The sequence below is a fragment of the Montipora foliosa genome, chromosome 7 (genome assembly GCF_036669935.1).
Source record: "Montipora foliosa isolate CH-2021 chromosome 7, ASM3666993v2, whole genome shotgun sequence".
NCBI classification, from domain to species: Eukaryota; Metazoa; Cnidaria; class Anthozoa; order Scleractinia; family Acroporidae; genus Montipora; species Montipora foliosa.
This window is the reverse complement of record NC_090875.1, coordinates 23,481,722-23,498,142: the sequence shown is the minus strand read 5'-3', so window position 1 is coordinate 23,498,142 and position 16,421 is coordinate 23,481,722. Positions and strand designations below refer to the sequence as shown.

Genomic DNA, 16,421 nt, shown 5'->3' with positions numbered 1-16,421 from the left:
ATTCTCAGAATGGACGAGTTTATTACCCTTGCGTTGCAACAATTTTATCAAACGCGAATGATTAGAGTACACAAAGTACACCGTATCTACCGTTACCACGTTAAAAAACACTTTACATTCCAGGAAAAATAGTGCAGGATTAACATTCACATGTGGAACGTTCATGGAGGTATAAATACAATTGCACAGATTCATCATCATATTTATTGTGCCACATTTAAAAAAACAGTAATATTTAGATGTTATCGAATTCCTATATTTGGTTTCTGGAAACAACTTTTATGAAAAACTGACTTTTCCACCCCGTAACACCGGACGGCCACATACGAAGTCGAGAAAAGAACAAAAGTAACATTCTGTCATTATTCCTTATTCATTGAAAATATGTACTACTCAATGGAAGTCGGTTCAGCTCATATGAAACGACAATAGATATTCCAGCTCGAATTGGGCGGAATTACCGAAATTATCTCAAATTAGTCCGCGCTTTACGTCGATGCAAAACCAGCAGTAATTCAAATTTCCCCCCATTCAAAGAACCCAGAAATATCGCTTCTCGTCCCGGATGTAAGTTGCATAAAATCGAAAAAGATCAAGAAAATGTTGAAAACGGAAAACAAACATTGTAGCTTAAAATCTGCTCTACACAAATCCATTTTCTCCTAATGGATGTTGATCTTCATCATTAACATTGTCTTCATCTTCGTTCTCGCTTTCCTCAAGTTCGGCTTCGTCTCCGTTCTCGTTCATTCGGGAGTCATCGTCGGCATCCTCGTAATCATCGTCTTCGTCATCGGAATCCCGAGAGCCGCCTTGTTCAACCTGGTCTCGATGCATGATAGCCCGCTCATACGCTTGCATCACGGATTTCCTCATGGATGTTTTGCGGCCCTCCTGCAGCTTATTCTCGTCTCGCTCTTCGTGCTGTCCTAACGGTTCGAGTTTATGTCGAGGAAGCCACTGCCTAAGACAAAACAAAACAAAACAAAAAAAAAACGGAAGCATTAGTGCAAATGTCATTAACTTGCGGAGTTTGAAGACAAATTCCAGTTATTAGGGAGCTTAAGCACGCGCGTTTCTGAGACGCGGACGACAACCGGAAGAGGAAATTTCTCGTGCCAGGACAGTGGTGTCTCCCAGATCTTTTAAGGAATCATCTCTAATGGAGAAAAGATACTTAGCAATATAAATGTGGTTGTGTGAAGACTAGTTAAAGGGAAAAACAGCTCACTTCCGGTTGCCGTCGGCGTCTCAAAAGCGCGCGTGCTTAAGCTCCCTAATGGTTGTTTCTCACTTCCGTCGACGGGTTAGATCCAGCGTTCTAATTGGATGAATCGGATCCACTCTACCTGTTCCCGTTTTTAGTGGTCTCCTAATTGTCCCAGCAAACACGCTTGATGTAAAAAGCGAAACCGTTTGTTGAGGGTAACATATTAACATCATATATCTTTATTTACCCTCGGATTTTTCAGAGTAGCTTGGTGTAGCAGTTACCCTCCTAACCATGATACACCACAAGCGTAAGGGTTCTTTTACGTCCCACAGGATTATGAACATTGAAGGGTTGTGAGACGGGGCCCTACGGTTTATCGTCCATATCCGAGAAGACTAGAGGGTCTAACAATTTGCAGATATATTTACAAAGGCAGCACTTTCTCCTCAGTTACTTAAAGACCCTGAGTGTTGGTCCCGCCGGAGTTGAACTCACGATCTCCCGCGTGACAGCGCGGTGAGCCACCTTAATAGTGCACCTCTCATTTATAATCATGTGATGGCTACAGACCTCTTTCATAATGGAGACCAAGGAAAATATTCTTCTGTTTTAATGCAAGTAAGCCTTTCTGGCCTCGCTGCGACGAGCAAATTTCAAAGTAAGGGCAATAGGTCTAATAACCATAAATACAAAATAATTTGAAGGTGGGTCGTCATTTATTAAAGTGGTCCATTAGTTCACCAAGTTGCGGATAACAAAAACGTCAGATCTTAAGGGAACCCTCTTAAACACACAATTCTGAAGCTTACCAAGTTCTTCTGGTGTCAAAAAACAATACCAGGTAGAGTAATTCGTCGGTGTTAGCCCTCTCCTTCAACACGTCCTCAGGCGGAACAGGTATCGGTACTCCATGGTGAAGAAACCCTTTCTTAGTACGAGGATTAATGATCTGTGATAAAAGAAATATCGTTATTAACAATTAAACGCGAAGGAAAAAAATCCAGTCAACTCGTCCCTTATTTACTCCTTTTTAAATTTCACGATCGACTAAAGCCATGTTACCCGACGAAAAAAAAACAACAGACAATCAATGGAAAATGAACCCGACTCACTTGTCGGTTTTCCCTTGTCAATGAATGTGCAATAGTTGTGTGTAGTTAACAATAATTACTTTGCCGCAGCTGTGCGTTTTCCCCTGTTTTAAATATCTGTGGCTTTTACAAAACATTGTCAGGTTGGAAGATGCAAGAAACACTATCAGAAACATGCAGATCGAAGACTCCATTACTAAGCTCAGGCTTCCACAAAAAATCACAGGCGCACACTAAAAACTATGGGACACTCAAGCGGAAGACCTTAGACAGCAATGACCAGAACCAGGTTGCTGACCAGCGGTTTTCGTTAAAACAATGGTTTGCTGGGGGTGCTCAGTCTCGCGGGCTCAGAAAACCTTGTTGCGGTCATTGTTATGTATGGTTTTTCCACTCGAGCTCCATCGTCATGTGATTGCATCTCGACACGGTGTGCAGTTAATTGTAGGGGGTTTCCTAGTGGGCAACCATGGATTTATCAGGGGAACCTTATTCCCTGGTTTGGTTGCCCGGCTTTTGAAAAATGGCCAACCTGGAATAGCCCACTTTCGATATATTAAAATTCAGTCCAAAGCATAAGGAATTATCTCGAGGCTCTGGGGAATAAACTCAAACAAATCCTAATATTTATTCCCCGGAGCCTCGAGATGATGCCTTTTCTTTAGGACTGAATTTTAATATATCGAAATTAGTATATTTTAATTTCAAGTACTGCTTCTAAGGGCGTAAAGGCCTGATTTTCTGCGAGGGACCGAGGACCAAGCACTTACACACGCATCGAAAACGAGGCTGCAGTGACCTTTGGAAGTGCACTGAAGTAAAGGAAAATTTGCCAAATAACCTGCCCTGGTTGAACATTGTTATCTTCCCTACCATCCCCTCCCCCCTCCGCCCCCTAACACCCAAAGAGTGACTGCGTAGGAGACTGAAATAACAGAAGGATAACCCGCAGAACAATTTGAAAAGGCCACCAAACAAAGCCAATTAGCACTTGCGAACTTACGATTAAAAAGCGATTTTGGGTTTGCGCACTCTCACTACGAACAATTTTGTTTTCCAAAACTTGTGCGCGTATTCACAACAGAAAGCTCGTGGTGTACTTCAATCTAAACCTTGTTTCTGTTTTTCAAATTAAGACCTCGCCAAGAAACTGCGGATGTAACAAATTTAACCCAACGAAGCGATCAAACAGAAAACTTACCAAGGCAGGGTAAGACGGATATCCCCTACACTTGGCCCATACCAAATCCAATGGTTGCATGGGAGGCAGATCCGCTACCTCTGAATCGGAAGTGGTAGTCTTTCGTGGTCTTGGCGCTGCTTTTTTTTTCCGTCTTCCATCGACTGGTCCATTAATAGCTCGATTTTCGGCCGAACTGTTCTCGGTATCCGTCGTACTGAGTTCGTCTTCGGAGAGCGTTGACAACTTCCGACAAAGCTCCCGAGAAGCACGAGTTCCATTCATCCTGATATCGCTCACGTCTGACTCCGACCCACTCGTATACGAACGATACGAACGCTGCCGTAGTCCATTCGTGAACACAAAGTGATTACTCAGTCTGTCGGAGGGTGTATCGAACATAGGTAGAGTAGCATCTTCAATCAATTTACCCAGCTCTGTTTTATAAGTCTTTCTAGGAGCATGGCTGGTATCATTGCTATTTAAAGCCTCAATTCTTGCTCGTTTCTGCGGTCTTTTATCCTCTTTAATAGGCGGTTGATGTCTTTCCTCGAATACCAAATCGTCACGGTCATCACCAGCCTCATCCGTTCGGAAATTTTCAGTCACCTGACCTTCCGTACTCACGTGATCGTTCTCGAACGTTCGATCAGAAATCGTAGTTTTCAGCCCATGATTGGTTGGGGCCACGACATCAAAGGGGAACTTATCCACTCCGGCGGATAAATTCCGCCTCGCTCTGTATCTCCCTTTATTGAACAATATCCCGCTCCTTCGGCTGGTGCCGGGACTTGGATTTGCTGTAGCTCTGCTGTTCAACAAACTCTCTCCTGATAAGCGATTATCCTCTGTTTCCTGAGGTTTGCCCGGGTTGCCGGCACCGACGAGGGACTCGCCCTCATCAATGGGTCTAAACTTCTTCAACGGTTGCTCTTCTTCAACGGGTGATAAGCAAGATTCACTGAGATTGGACCCATCTAGGCAAACTGGACAAAAATTGACAAAGACGGCATTAGCAGTTTTCGCCCAGTTCTAATGTGGTGCCTGATTCCCAGCTGGGTTTTCAATAAACGCATTCCCTTCATTTCCCACTTCGTTTTGCACTTCTATGCTTTATAATCAATTTTGCGCCACTTGAAACAAACCAAAAGAGCGCCTTAGTTTAACATCGTTCTGAAATCTGATTGGCTCATTAGATGGTAACGTATGTTGTGATAAGGCAAAACCACTCAATTAAAATCCTGGTCAAAGATTCCAGTAAAAGGGTCGCGTATCCCGGTACGAGAATTACGAAAATAATGTCTAAAACTCAGCTTTAAGATGTTCTTCAAGTCATAGGAACAATAACATAATTACATCGGGAGGAACTCCTGCCAGATTTAGAAGCCAATTAAATTAATCCACAACTGGGTCAGCAGAACGCGACATAAGTAAACAATTCTAATGGGGGTTAAAAAGCAGCAGAGAGGCCCCGTCCGGATATTTGTGAATCCGCAACTTTTTCTTTCCGGATTCAAAAATATTTCCATCCACGCTTAGCGTATCCAAATCGAATTTGCTCGTCCACGCGTATCCGAAACGCAACCGGATTCACTGTAGTACTCAGGACTCCTCAAGGAAACAATGGTAACAAAGCATGCGCCATGAAGCCCTTGGAAGCCATCTTAAGAATTTATTTCGCGGTAAGGAACTGGGCTCGAACTTGTTACGTCATCCGGATAAAAAATTTCTGGATTTGGTGTCCACACGGTTCCGGATTCATATCGGAGTCAAAAATATCCATTCTGGAGAGCGTATTCTAAAAGTTCCGGATTCGCCAGCGAATTCGCCGGATACGTGTGGACACAAGGCGTATCCGGAAAGAAAAAGTTGCGGATTCAAAAATATCCTTATACGTGTGGACGGGGCCTGAGTTTCTCAGCGTATAATAATTATACCAACGAAAAATACTCGAAGCAAGGTTGAATGGTTAGAGACTTACCACTGGACTCTGACAATTGTCTCTTCTCTTGGTTAAGCTTCCTTCGTACAAGTGCAATCTCCTTTCGCAGCGTTCTCACTCTCGTAGCTCTCACACCTATAGGCAGTGCACAAATTCATGTCAAATCATAAATGAGAGATAGATTATTCTTTACAAGTCATTAAGCTAATCATTTGGCAAAACTTAGTAACTTGCGATGCACAATGTATATGATAAAAAACAGGGAAAGGATTGAAATAACCTGATGCAATGGACCTTTTTGCAGAAACGGCGGCCATTTTGATTTCTATTGATTCAAAAGACATTATGGGATGCTCAGCGGGCAAATTTATGTGTATTTGCCCCCTGGGCATCCCATAATAGCTATTTGAAACAATAGAAATCAAAATGGCCGCCGTATCGGTAAAAAGGTCTATTCCACTATGGGACTATTTACTAAGCCTTGAAAAGGATTACCCCCGCCAACAGGGGGTTTTTATCCTCATCGCTTTTGTTTCCTCGTTTTTTTTTACAGCTGTTTTTGCTGTTATTTTCTTCTCCACAGGGAAAAATGTCTTCTTTTCCTTCTGAGAGTGCACTGTGGCTAAAAAACTAAAATACATACATCTCTGTGACTGGCAAAACGACAAGCTGCCAATCGGTCCAACTGCACTGCCAAAAATGGGGTTATCAATAATATTGGTATATCACAGCGAAGTGGAATGGTTTAATAAAGCCTCCAAAAATACAGGCGTAACAACAGGAAAGGAAATCACCTTTTGGCAGAGGGTTTTCTTGCCGAAAAAAAAAAATATCAGCAGTAGAGACAGATGTGAAAACACCTTTGCTAGCAGGGTATATTGTTGGACCTGAAATATCTTTTAACCTTCTCAAGAAATCTGAATACCTCCATGTTTGATAGCTTGAGTCATGTCCAGTTTTTCTTGCAGATCCTTAAGTTGTTCTTCCAATGTCATCTCCTTTCTTTGCTCCTCTGTCAGGACAAAATCTTAAAAAGAGTTTAAAAACCAGTTGAATATTCCATACCTGTACCTATTTACTCTACCTTACTTGAATTTCAAATTATTTCCTGCAATTCCTTAAAAGGACCAATTTAGCCAAGGCTTGCATTTGCCATCACCTTAAAGTGCTACAATGACCAAAAAATCAATTCTTATTTTCCTTTGGACTTCAAAATTTTGTTAACTAAACACAAAGTGACCCAAGTCTTAAGCCTTAATTTAAAAGACACCTGTTTATTTTAACTGGAATTTTCGTATTTAACAGTCCGCCATTACTAACTTTAAGATCTCGAGAGAGGTGGATGGAGGAGAAAATGACGTCTAAGACTCACATGTTAAAAAGGAATAATAATAACTTTATTTAAGTGTCAATGGATTTAGCCCAAGAGCACTAATTGGGGACACTAACGAAATTAACTCAAATCAAATCAAATATTGGTTTTTGTGGAGAGGGGAAAACCGGAGTACCCGGAGAAAAACCTCTCAGAGCAGAGTAGAAAACCAACAAACTTTGAATGAATGCAATGTGCGTGTACACGGCAGAATTAATATTCAGCACGGGACTGTTGGGCTTTCAGACTTTTAAACTCCCGTTTTGCATATATAATAAGCTGCATTCACATGCTGAAATTTAAAGCTGGTAAGAAAATGATGTCACTTTTCCCTGGATCCAACCCTCTGAGGTCCAATTGGTCAGTTTTTTAACGTGAGTAATGGCCAACTGTGAAATCCAAAACTTAGACTCAAAGTAAACAGCCTTTGCATAAAAGTCAAAGCTCAAAATTTTGCTAGTCAGGTGTTAAGCAAACACCCTTTAAAATCTGAAGAAAAAAAGGAAGTGATTTTCTTGTCACAGTGGCACTTAAAGATTGTAACCTTTTTTTCACAACTGTAACCTTTTCATAAAGCTTGAATATTATCATTTTGAGTTTCACCACAGATGTGAATTTTTAATCAAACAAGCCCCAGTTGTTCAAACGATAGGATAGTGCTATCCGTCGAATAAATCACTATCCAGAGGATAAGTTATAGTGAAAACAATTCAACTATCCAGTGGATAAATGATTTATCCACCTTTTGAACAACTGGAGCCTGATAAAATCACTCAAAGCTCTTACTCTGTCTACTCATCAGTGGAATACCTCCTTGGGGACAAAAGGATAAAAGCACAGGCTCAGAACTAGAAGCTTCAAGTCATACTTGTTATTGCTGTTTAATCAAAAGGTCCCAACCACAGTCAAAGAAAACCACTTACCTTCCTCAGTAGGTTCCCTATCAGCAAGCGTAGGCGGCTCATCTGTGTGTAACCCTGTCACTGGATCAATACCAGCACGCTCCACCTGCCTCCTGGCTGCACGCACTATAGGACGTCCTTGTTCTCGCAGCTTCAATGCCGCCCTGTAGTAAACAGTATCTGGAGCATTGTATTTCAAACAGTTTCCAATAATCAGGTTGAAGTCATGTTCAAACTGCTCCATGGCTGTGTAGTGATTATCTTCAATGCGTTTGGACATCGTTGAAAAGTCCATAGGCTCATCAATAACATCAAGGTAGTCTACAACCTGGAAACGACAAGAAAAAAGGGCTTAAGCTTCTCGGTACGAATGCAGATTTCAGCCTGTTGTCATTGGCTTAAACTTTGTAAAAAAGATATCTTTTACTCATACTTTCCAGGGAAAGGAACGGAAAGGAAAGGAACTTTATTTAAGTGTCTAGTTGTTCTAGCACTGGAGCACTAATTGGGGACACTGTAAACTGAAATTAACAATTAACACAAATCAAGTAAAATGCTGGTTTTTGAGGAGAGGGGAAACCGGATTACCCGGAGAAAACTTCTCGGTGCAGAGTTGAGAACCAACAAACTCAACCCACCTATGACGCTGGATCTGGGAATCAAACCCGGGCCACATTGGTGGGAGGCGAGTGCTCTCACCACTGCGCCATCCCTGCACCCCGGAAGACTCCAGACGTTAAATTTGGCTTCGTTTTTTTCCCCGTTCAATCACAAATAGCACTCAAGCTCGTAAAGAGCACCCACATTACGGACATGGCACGGTTGTGCAATGTTTGATTCATACTTATAGTGCATACCTGAAGTTTAAGCCATAGTGCAAAGTAAAGGAGTAGAGTAAAGCGACCATATTTAACATTGATATGGTCACTGGTGCATACGTGTACATGGTATTGAATGAAAATGGCGTAGTTCAAAGAAAGTGTGAATGTGGTGCCCAATAAACTCAAACCACATAAAAATGCACAATGTTCTCGGTCACACCCTAAAAGATGTTGAGCAATTTTGGAACGGGTCGGTCCACAAACATTCATGAGTGAACATCACAAGAATCATTGCCATCACTCTCAACATCTCTACAGTATTTTATTTTCTCTGTTTTTCAATGACAATCCAGGAGGACATAAAAAAGCCTGAGTCACGCAGATATGCAGCGAGTTGAATTATAATTACTATTATCCAATCTGTGTTAGAGGCCCATATCAAGTTCCTTCCATGCTTCTTCTTCACTCCACTTACTTTTCACCCACAGCATGGAAAAAAATACCCTTTACAGTATTCAACTGACACTAAACAAGAGCATTCAACTGAAACAAGAAGTTCTAGGGTGCTTTTACGCTTCACAATTTTTCTTGCAACTGTCTCGCAATTTTGTTGGGACAAAAGGTCTCACATTGCGAAACATGTTACACTAGGCAACATTTCGTGCAACTTGTCTTGTTTTTGATGTTTTTTTGATTGGTGAAAGAAAACTTTCTTATTAGCTGGTGCCGCAAACCGTTGCAACACAAGCTGCACAGGAGGTGTTACACTATGAAATGGAGGCAATGTTCCGTGCAACTTTTCTCTCCTGGCATTGCAAGACAAGTTGCACAAGAAATTGCAAAGTGGAAGAGTGCCAAGTAACAATGTACATGTACTTTCAAAATCGATCATGGTTACCTCCTCTGTGTCAACAGGTTCAGCAAAGATTTCTCCTGGGTCTCTCATCTGCAGAAGATCGAGTGTTTTCCTAAGTACAATGTTCAGTGGCTGCAACTGAAGGTCAACAACATGCTGCTTTACTTTAACCTAAAAGTTTAGAAATAGCAACAACAAAAAGTCAACAAAGAAAATGTCAACATTTGCATCACTAAGTGGACATTAGGTCCCTAACAATACAAAAATCTATCATTGCCAGTCAGGAGACTGCAACCATATTCTGGCTGCTCGGTCATGAGCCCCATGCACCAAAGGAGGGCAGCACCAGTTACAGTGGAAAGTGGAGCGAGGAAAGACAAACAAAACAATTTGCTGTCAACAGAAATGCCACACATACTTCTAGCAGCTAAGACACCCCAATACCACAACACTGCATAAAATTAATGTTTGGTATATATATGTGTATGTGTATGGAAAATACACCAAACAACTTAGTCACTGACACCCTTACTTTCCTTATTTTTTCATCCATTTGAATGACCTTTGTTCTAACACCATACTTGCACCAAAAATTAATCCACTTACTCCGGCAAAGACACTTGCCTGCTCTCGTTTAAGCTTCTCCCTCTTCCTGATTAATTCCACTAACAAGCGTGCTCTCTCCAAGTCATGCCGCAGACGCTGCCAAAAATGCAACTGTTCCTTCATTGCATTGATTCTCTGTGACCTTTCACTTGACTGCCACACAGAAAACAATAAAGAAATTATATTCCTGGCCCCAGTTGTTTGAAGAGTGGAAAGCGCCATCCACTCGATAACTCAGTTGATTTTGCGAGTGATTTATCCAGTGGATAGCGTTATCCACCTTTTGAACAACCAAGGCTTCATTATCCAGTCTGGATAACAGCAATTTGTCTTTTAGGATGAGGACAATCACAAGAGAAGGATCAAAAGCCCTTTTAATTAATTAAGCAAGGTTGGAAACCAAAATGCTCCGAGTAGGGTTAGGAAACAACCCAAACTCTGCTCTCTCATGACATATCTCCAGGATTTGACCCAGGCCAAATAAATGGAAGTAAGTGCTCTTGATAATGCATAGGCCCCATTCAGACTCACCCATAATAAATGGTCAAATAAAAACTGTCTCTTGAGCCCCTATGTTGGAGTGTCAAGCATCCAAATTTCATTGACCTTGACCCACAGTTCTTGTTTAATAAATGTTGGTTAACACTGTGATGGGTTAACCCTTTCTCTACCCTTGTAAAAGCGAGACAAATCTATTTGAATGTCTAACGTAAAATGAAGGTACTTGTCAGTGGGATCTGGTTCAAGGGTGAAACAGCACATGTATGCAGGATCCCCTCTAAACAAATGTTGACAGTTTACCTAAAGCTTTATTATCAGGACCATGCAAAATCTAAACTGAAAAAGTGGATTGGACATAACGGCCTTCAATACAGGTTCCAATTAATTTTCATAACTAAAAATTGGGATCATTTCAATAAAATCAAGATGACCATTCAATCAAGGTTCCTAGTGACAAAATTTTTGACTATTCAAAGTATTGAAATACCTTGGTTTTTTTCTCTTTCTTCTCCCACAAGTTTACCAAATAATGACAATAAAAAACAGAGTATTGAAATTTGAATGTTGATCATATTATACCTCGTCAGCCCCAGCTTTCTGACTCTGGTGACTGGCCTGTAGTCTTCTTAACAAAGGAACTCCATTTCTTGATTGCCGCTTTAACATCCAGTAACTCTGGAGGCTTTGAATGAACTGTGCCTTGCGAGCCATTGCTACACGACCTACAATCTTGCTAAGCCTGTAAATCATTATAAATAAATTTAATCATTCAAACAACACAGTTACCAAAATCTGAATCCTTTAACGTAGTTAATTACTTTCTGATGAACTTGCCAAAAACCACTGCATACATGACAATTTTATTGCAATGTCTTGAAAATGGAATGGTCTGTGAATCTCTTACCCTGTTCCCTTGGTAGGAGACAGAAAGAGAATCTGAGCTATGTTAATTTAAATCTGCCTCCCTAAGGCAATGGAACCAAATCAAATGCTACATTCCAAAACAGATTGCCTATATGTTGAAGCCAATATAAATTGAATTTTTGGCACAAAGTCTTACCGATGGGCAGGGATAAATGGAATGTTGACAATGGGCACTGCAGTTGTCTTCTTCTCAGATAACAATTTCCTGAACTTTTTAATGCTTCTCTTGGATTTTGCAGATTTTGCTGATTTACTGCTACTTGCTTTTGCAGGAGTTTTACTTGGCGTTTTGCTTGGTGTCTTGCTTTTAGATGTACTGGTCTTTTCTTTTACTTCATCCTCACTTTGTTCCTCATCCTTTCCTGCTTCTGAATCAGATGGAGTATGCACATCACAGAATGCAGTCTTGCGGACAGTCAACTGACCATTTTCCCCTTTTATTGGTTCTATTTTCATGTATAAGCCTGCTTGTTGTGCACACGTAACATGAAACGCAGTATAGCAGTTCGTTTTAAAACACTGAATGCATGCCCCATGGCGTCGCTTGCAAATGTAACAAGTAAGTCTCCACCTTGCTTGCGGGATATTCTCAATAGAGTCAATAGGTTCTAAAAACACAGTGTTCGCAAAGCACACTTCAGGAATCCACAGAGCGCAAACAACATGACCCCATTTTCCGGTGTCAGTCTGTTTAAATGCACCAGTCTTATTTGGACAAAGGACGCAGTCCACAGCTCTTGAAGGGGACTGCAAACAGCGTCTACAAAGCCACTGTCCCTCAGGAATATACGGAACCCCGTAACACTCCTGATGAACGGCGAGGTTACACATGTCACAAAATAAGATTGCGTTACTATTTTGACATTCCCCATCGTTACAGATGCAACATACGGCGTCTTCATCGATGTACTGGTTAGGGTCACAATTTGTTTGACTCTCAAAGTAAGACTCTTTCTCGAGTCTGTCCATAAGAGTTTCAAACACTTCTTGCGACACCGGAGCAATTCCTTCGCTTTTTCGCTTCTCGTTTATCGTATCAAGCCACACATAGTCCTCTTCGTCCATATCATACTCCACCATTTCGTCCAACTCTTCAGTGGTTTGCTCAATGAATCGAAAGTAAGCAGTTGGTCTTGGAGGTGCATCGGGTTGCCTGAAACTCGCTTCCTCCTTTTCGCCATATTCCGCTAACGGTAGACTGGTTTTGCTGTTTTCGCCAGTTTGGTCTTTCTTGTTGTTCACCTTGGTATCTGTGAGCGGTTTTATCAGCATCGTTTCAAACGCAAACGTTTCCTCGCGTTTTTCCTGATTTTCCGGTGGGACAATTGAACTTTCATCACTATCGAAAAGATCCAGTTGATCATTAATGTGAATTCTTTGCGGAAAACCATCGATTTCCACCTCAACAATTTCTTGCGCTTGTGCGTATGTAAGCGTCTCTCGCGGCACGCTAACATTTGGAGGAGAAGGCGGTGGTTTCTTGTTTTTCACGCTTTTCCTACCGCGACCCTTTCCCTTTTTAGATGATGTAGGTGTAGAGCCTATGACTTCTGTTCCATCATGTTTGAAAACACGCAAATGATATTCAATTCCACTATAACTCTTGTATATCTTTTGACACAAAGGACATTCGTACGGAGGCTTAGTTGCCCGCAGGTTGTCGATAAGTTCTCCCAAGTTCACTAGCATGATTCTTCAAAGATGTCAAAACATTATCAACGACGGGCGAAGAAAAATCGCCGAATCTTTAAAGTGGAATGTAGAATATTCCTATCCAAATGACGGTTTACTGGCGCACCTTTCTCGTCTCGAAGAGAAAGCCGAGCTTGTTGTTAGATCTTCAAAAGAGCACTCCTCCGGGTCCAAATTCGCTAGCACGAAAGCGATTATCTGTCTAGAGAAGGTCGTTTTGTTCGCAACAAATACAACACGCTTGTTCAGAGACCAAGCGAAGCTAGTGCTCCCGAAACTAGTGAAGTACGAAGCAGTTTAGACCACACCAAAAGTCGTTAAAATGGCGACATCGAACACGCAAGCAAGCGTTCGTTTTGCCGTCCGATGTCACAGAAATCTAAAATGGAATAATCCTCCTCCGCTCTTACAAAATATGCTCTTGTTACTGATCCAACCTTAAATCTTCCAAGCAAATCCTTGTTCTTCGTTTGGTGTACACTTGACTGTTCTCATACCAACAAGGAAACGGCATGAATTAAATCCGCTTTTCTGAACAATGGCGAAGTGGACAGCACGATTTTTATATTTCTTCAAATTCGGTCCACGCAAAACCACTTTAAATCGCCACGTAGTCCTTCTGAAGGAATAAAAGGAGAATCGCTTGGTACTCTCCTACCGTTTTCGTGGATAGAAAATCTTCCCCTCCTTTTGTTGAGCAAAAGGTTGTCGGTTGAACGGACTCGCCTTCCAAATCAACCCTTCCACTACGCCGACATCGAAGCGCAAACAAAAGAACGTATTCAGAGCATAAATTCGCAATGTTCCACAGAAACTTGAGGACAAATATATACAAAATAGTTACATGAAACCTATTTCTATGATTTCCACTTCTCGATTGTTTCCTACGACGAACAGTAAAGGCGAAAACGAAAGCCGACTTCAGAGGGACGAAATTGCTTCGAAGAAGATGGCGCCAGTTTCTCTCGTGGACAACCTTTTGCCCCTGATAATTTCCCGCAACGTATCGACGCCCCCGCAGATTATGTAACTTATAATTTAGGAAGCAATAACACATGCGAACCTGTTAAAAATATCGAAAAAAGAGTGTTTCGGCCAAAAAATGGAATTAAAATATCAACAAAAAATGAAAAAAGTCACTTACTTTATTACTTATTCAAGGAATGGCATGTTATCATGCAAATTAGTATTAATTTAAATGCACCGTAGCCTCTTGTTGGTTTCATCGCAAGCTAGCGTGTAGTGCCAGTCCAGCTAACTAACTATTCAAGATTTATGCTATACGACATTGAAAGTAAACCAAGAAATGAGTTATTCAACTGTGATATCAATCGACCCTTGGTCTTTTATTTTATTATTGTTGAAAAATAAAATCACTTCCGACAACTGAGGTTTAAAGGCAATCTTTTTCTCTTTTTTGGGGAAAACCCGCTTGGACCAAAATTGATCACGCGAGGTCAGTAATCCAGACACTCGTGCCCGAATGACTTGATTTTTACTCATGATCGTCACATGCTATAACACCAGACAGCCGTAAAATGTTGCAAACGTTTAACTTCATTCCACCCTTTAGAAAGCTAGTTTAAAAAAGGGAAAACACGCGCCATCGTAGCGAAACCTGACCAAGACAATTTATTGGTGAGCGTACAACAGCCCAGCGCACTTTTGTACATTTTCCTGTCATCTTAAACTGATGACCATGCCATTATTATGCTTGTCTTTCACGACATTATTTTGTTGAAGTCGGACAGGTTGTGTTTGACCGGCCTCTTTCACTGAAACTTTGTCTCTAAAAGAAGTTATAATCTGTCGTAGAGAGATGCCGTTCATTTTAATATCCTCTTTGATTTAACTCCCCCGCATGGGCCAGTTAACAGGAAGATGAGAAATTCATAATTATTTCCCCAGCAAGCGCTGCCCCGTAAACCTTGTTTAATAATCCGTTTTCTTCCGTCTTTTGGGGTTTTAAAACTTGGATCTTCCAGTATTTTTGAACAGACTGAACAAGACTATATTTACGCAAGTTGTTTTTGGAAATTCTCTTCCTCGAGGCTTCAAGAATATTGAGCAAAAACATGTTGCTACCTTGTACGGAAATCTTACAGAAATGGGAAATATTTTCACAATATAAATTTGCACTCAGCTGTCGTATGATTCCGTTTAATGATCTCGTGTTACGGGGACTAGCCATTGTTTGAGGACTAATTGTTTTCGGGGGATTCCCCTGAGATTCGAAAAGGTACAGAGCCACATTCGCGGTGTGAAAATACAAATCGAGTATCGTTTTTCTCTTCTCTTCAAGGCGATCATATTTGGATTCAGGCTCAAATGAATGCACTCGTCCTATCGTTCCCTGTCAACTTTATCTTAGCTCAATTGAACCACAAATAAGTACCAGACAGACCAAAACAAACGTCACCGACGTTGCTAGGTGACGCGTGTCCTGCCAAGACAATATATGAAGGCTGATTCGTTTCGCAGTCTTCTTTCCTTAAGAGGAAGAACGATTGAACTTTTCCTCTGAAATAACCCAAAGAGGAACAGGGGATCTTTGCCTATGTTTTTCAACCAAGACAACAACAAAATTGCTGAAGAGCGAAAATAAATAATAAATAATAATAATAATAATAAGCTTAATACTATGAGGATCATTCATGCCCGCGGACGTCGTGTTGAAGAGTCCTATGGGATTCAGTTAAGTATCGCATTTACAATTTTGCTGTTGGAAACCATTTGAAGTCCAGTCAAGACAAATCAAGAAGGGCAACCCAGTCAGCAATAAGCTGATGGCCATTGGGGCGATACAAATAAACCACCATTACAGGATAAAAATCTCAATTAAAACATCATTGGCGTACATACCACCTTATTTTGAAAACTATAGCTCATGAGCTTTTCAATGATATATAGTTTGGTATACTTCTGAATGAACCGGCGTTGCAAAAATTATATGCATAAATGCACTCTTTTTTGGTAGAATGCCCCCCCTTTAAATTAAATGCAAAAAGAAATATGATCAAAATCTAGCGTAGATGTATACAACGTTGTCGTAAGACGTTCAAATTATCGGTCAAAGTTTCAACATTTAGAGAATAACCACAAGGACTCATAACCTTAGTAGCCAAAGCCACTGACTGCTGAGGGACACACTAAACTGCAGGTTAAAGTTCTCTCATTGTTTTTGGTAGTTTTTTTTAATTACCGAGTATGAATATCCACAGAGAGATTTCCTAAACTTAATTTTGAGTCGGGTAAAACCAAAGTGAATGCCATTTCCATCTCTTACGTCACAACTGTGAATTTCACGATTCACTTATAAAA

At 41.0% G+C, this 16,421-nt stretch overlaps 1 protein-coding gene across 1 annotated transcript; it reads right to left on the bottom strand.

Annotated features, from left to right (window-relative positions):
- Position 1: 1 nt before the first annotated feature.
- On the bottom strand, positions 2–14,105 carry LOC138011427 (peregrin-like). Its single transcript, XM_068858410.1, has 10 exons — positions 11,545–14,105; positions 11,064–11,223; positions 10,002–10,136; positions 9,420–9,548; positions 7,722–8,028; positions 6,352–6,453; positions 5,466–5,561; positions 3,506–4,470; positions 2,023–2,162; positions 2–964 (listed from the first exon to the last, which is right to left on the bottom strand). The coding sequence occupies exons 1-10, from the start codon at positions 13,095–13,097 to the stop codon at positions 643–645; spliced, it is 3,909 nt and encodes a 1,302-aa protein (XP_068714511.1). The 5' UTR covers positions 13,098–14,105; the 3' UTR covers positions 2–642.
- Between the last annotated feature and the right edge of the window lie 2,316 nt (positions 14,106–16,421).

Bases quoted from the DNA above. Each gene is read 5' to 3' on its own strand.
- LOC138011427 (XM_068858410.1), bottom strand. From the start codon at position 13,097: ATGCTAGTGAACTTGGGAGAACTTATCGACAACCTGCGGGCAACTAAG. The intron at 9,549-10,001 runs GCAAGTGTCTTT...CTAAACTTTTAG, and splicing joins AGAAGCTTAAACGAGAGCAG to GTTAAAGTAAAGCAGCATGT. The intron at 5,562-6,351 runs GTATTCAGATTT...CACTGCCTATAG, and splicing joins TCAAGCTATCAAACATGGAG to GTGTGAGAGCTACGAGAGTG.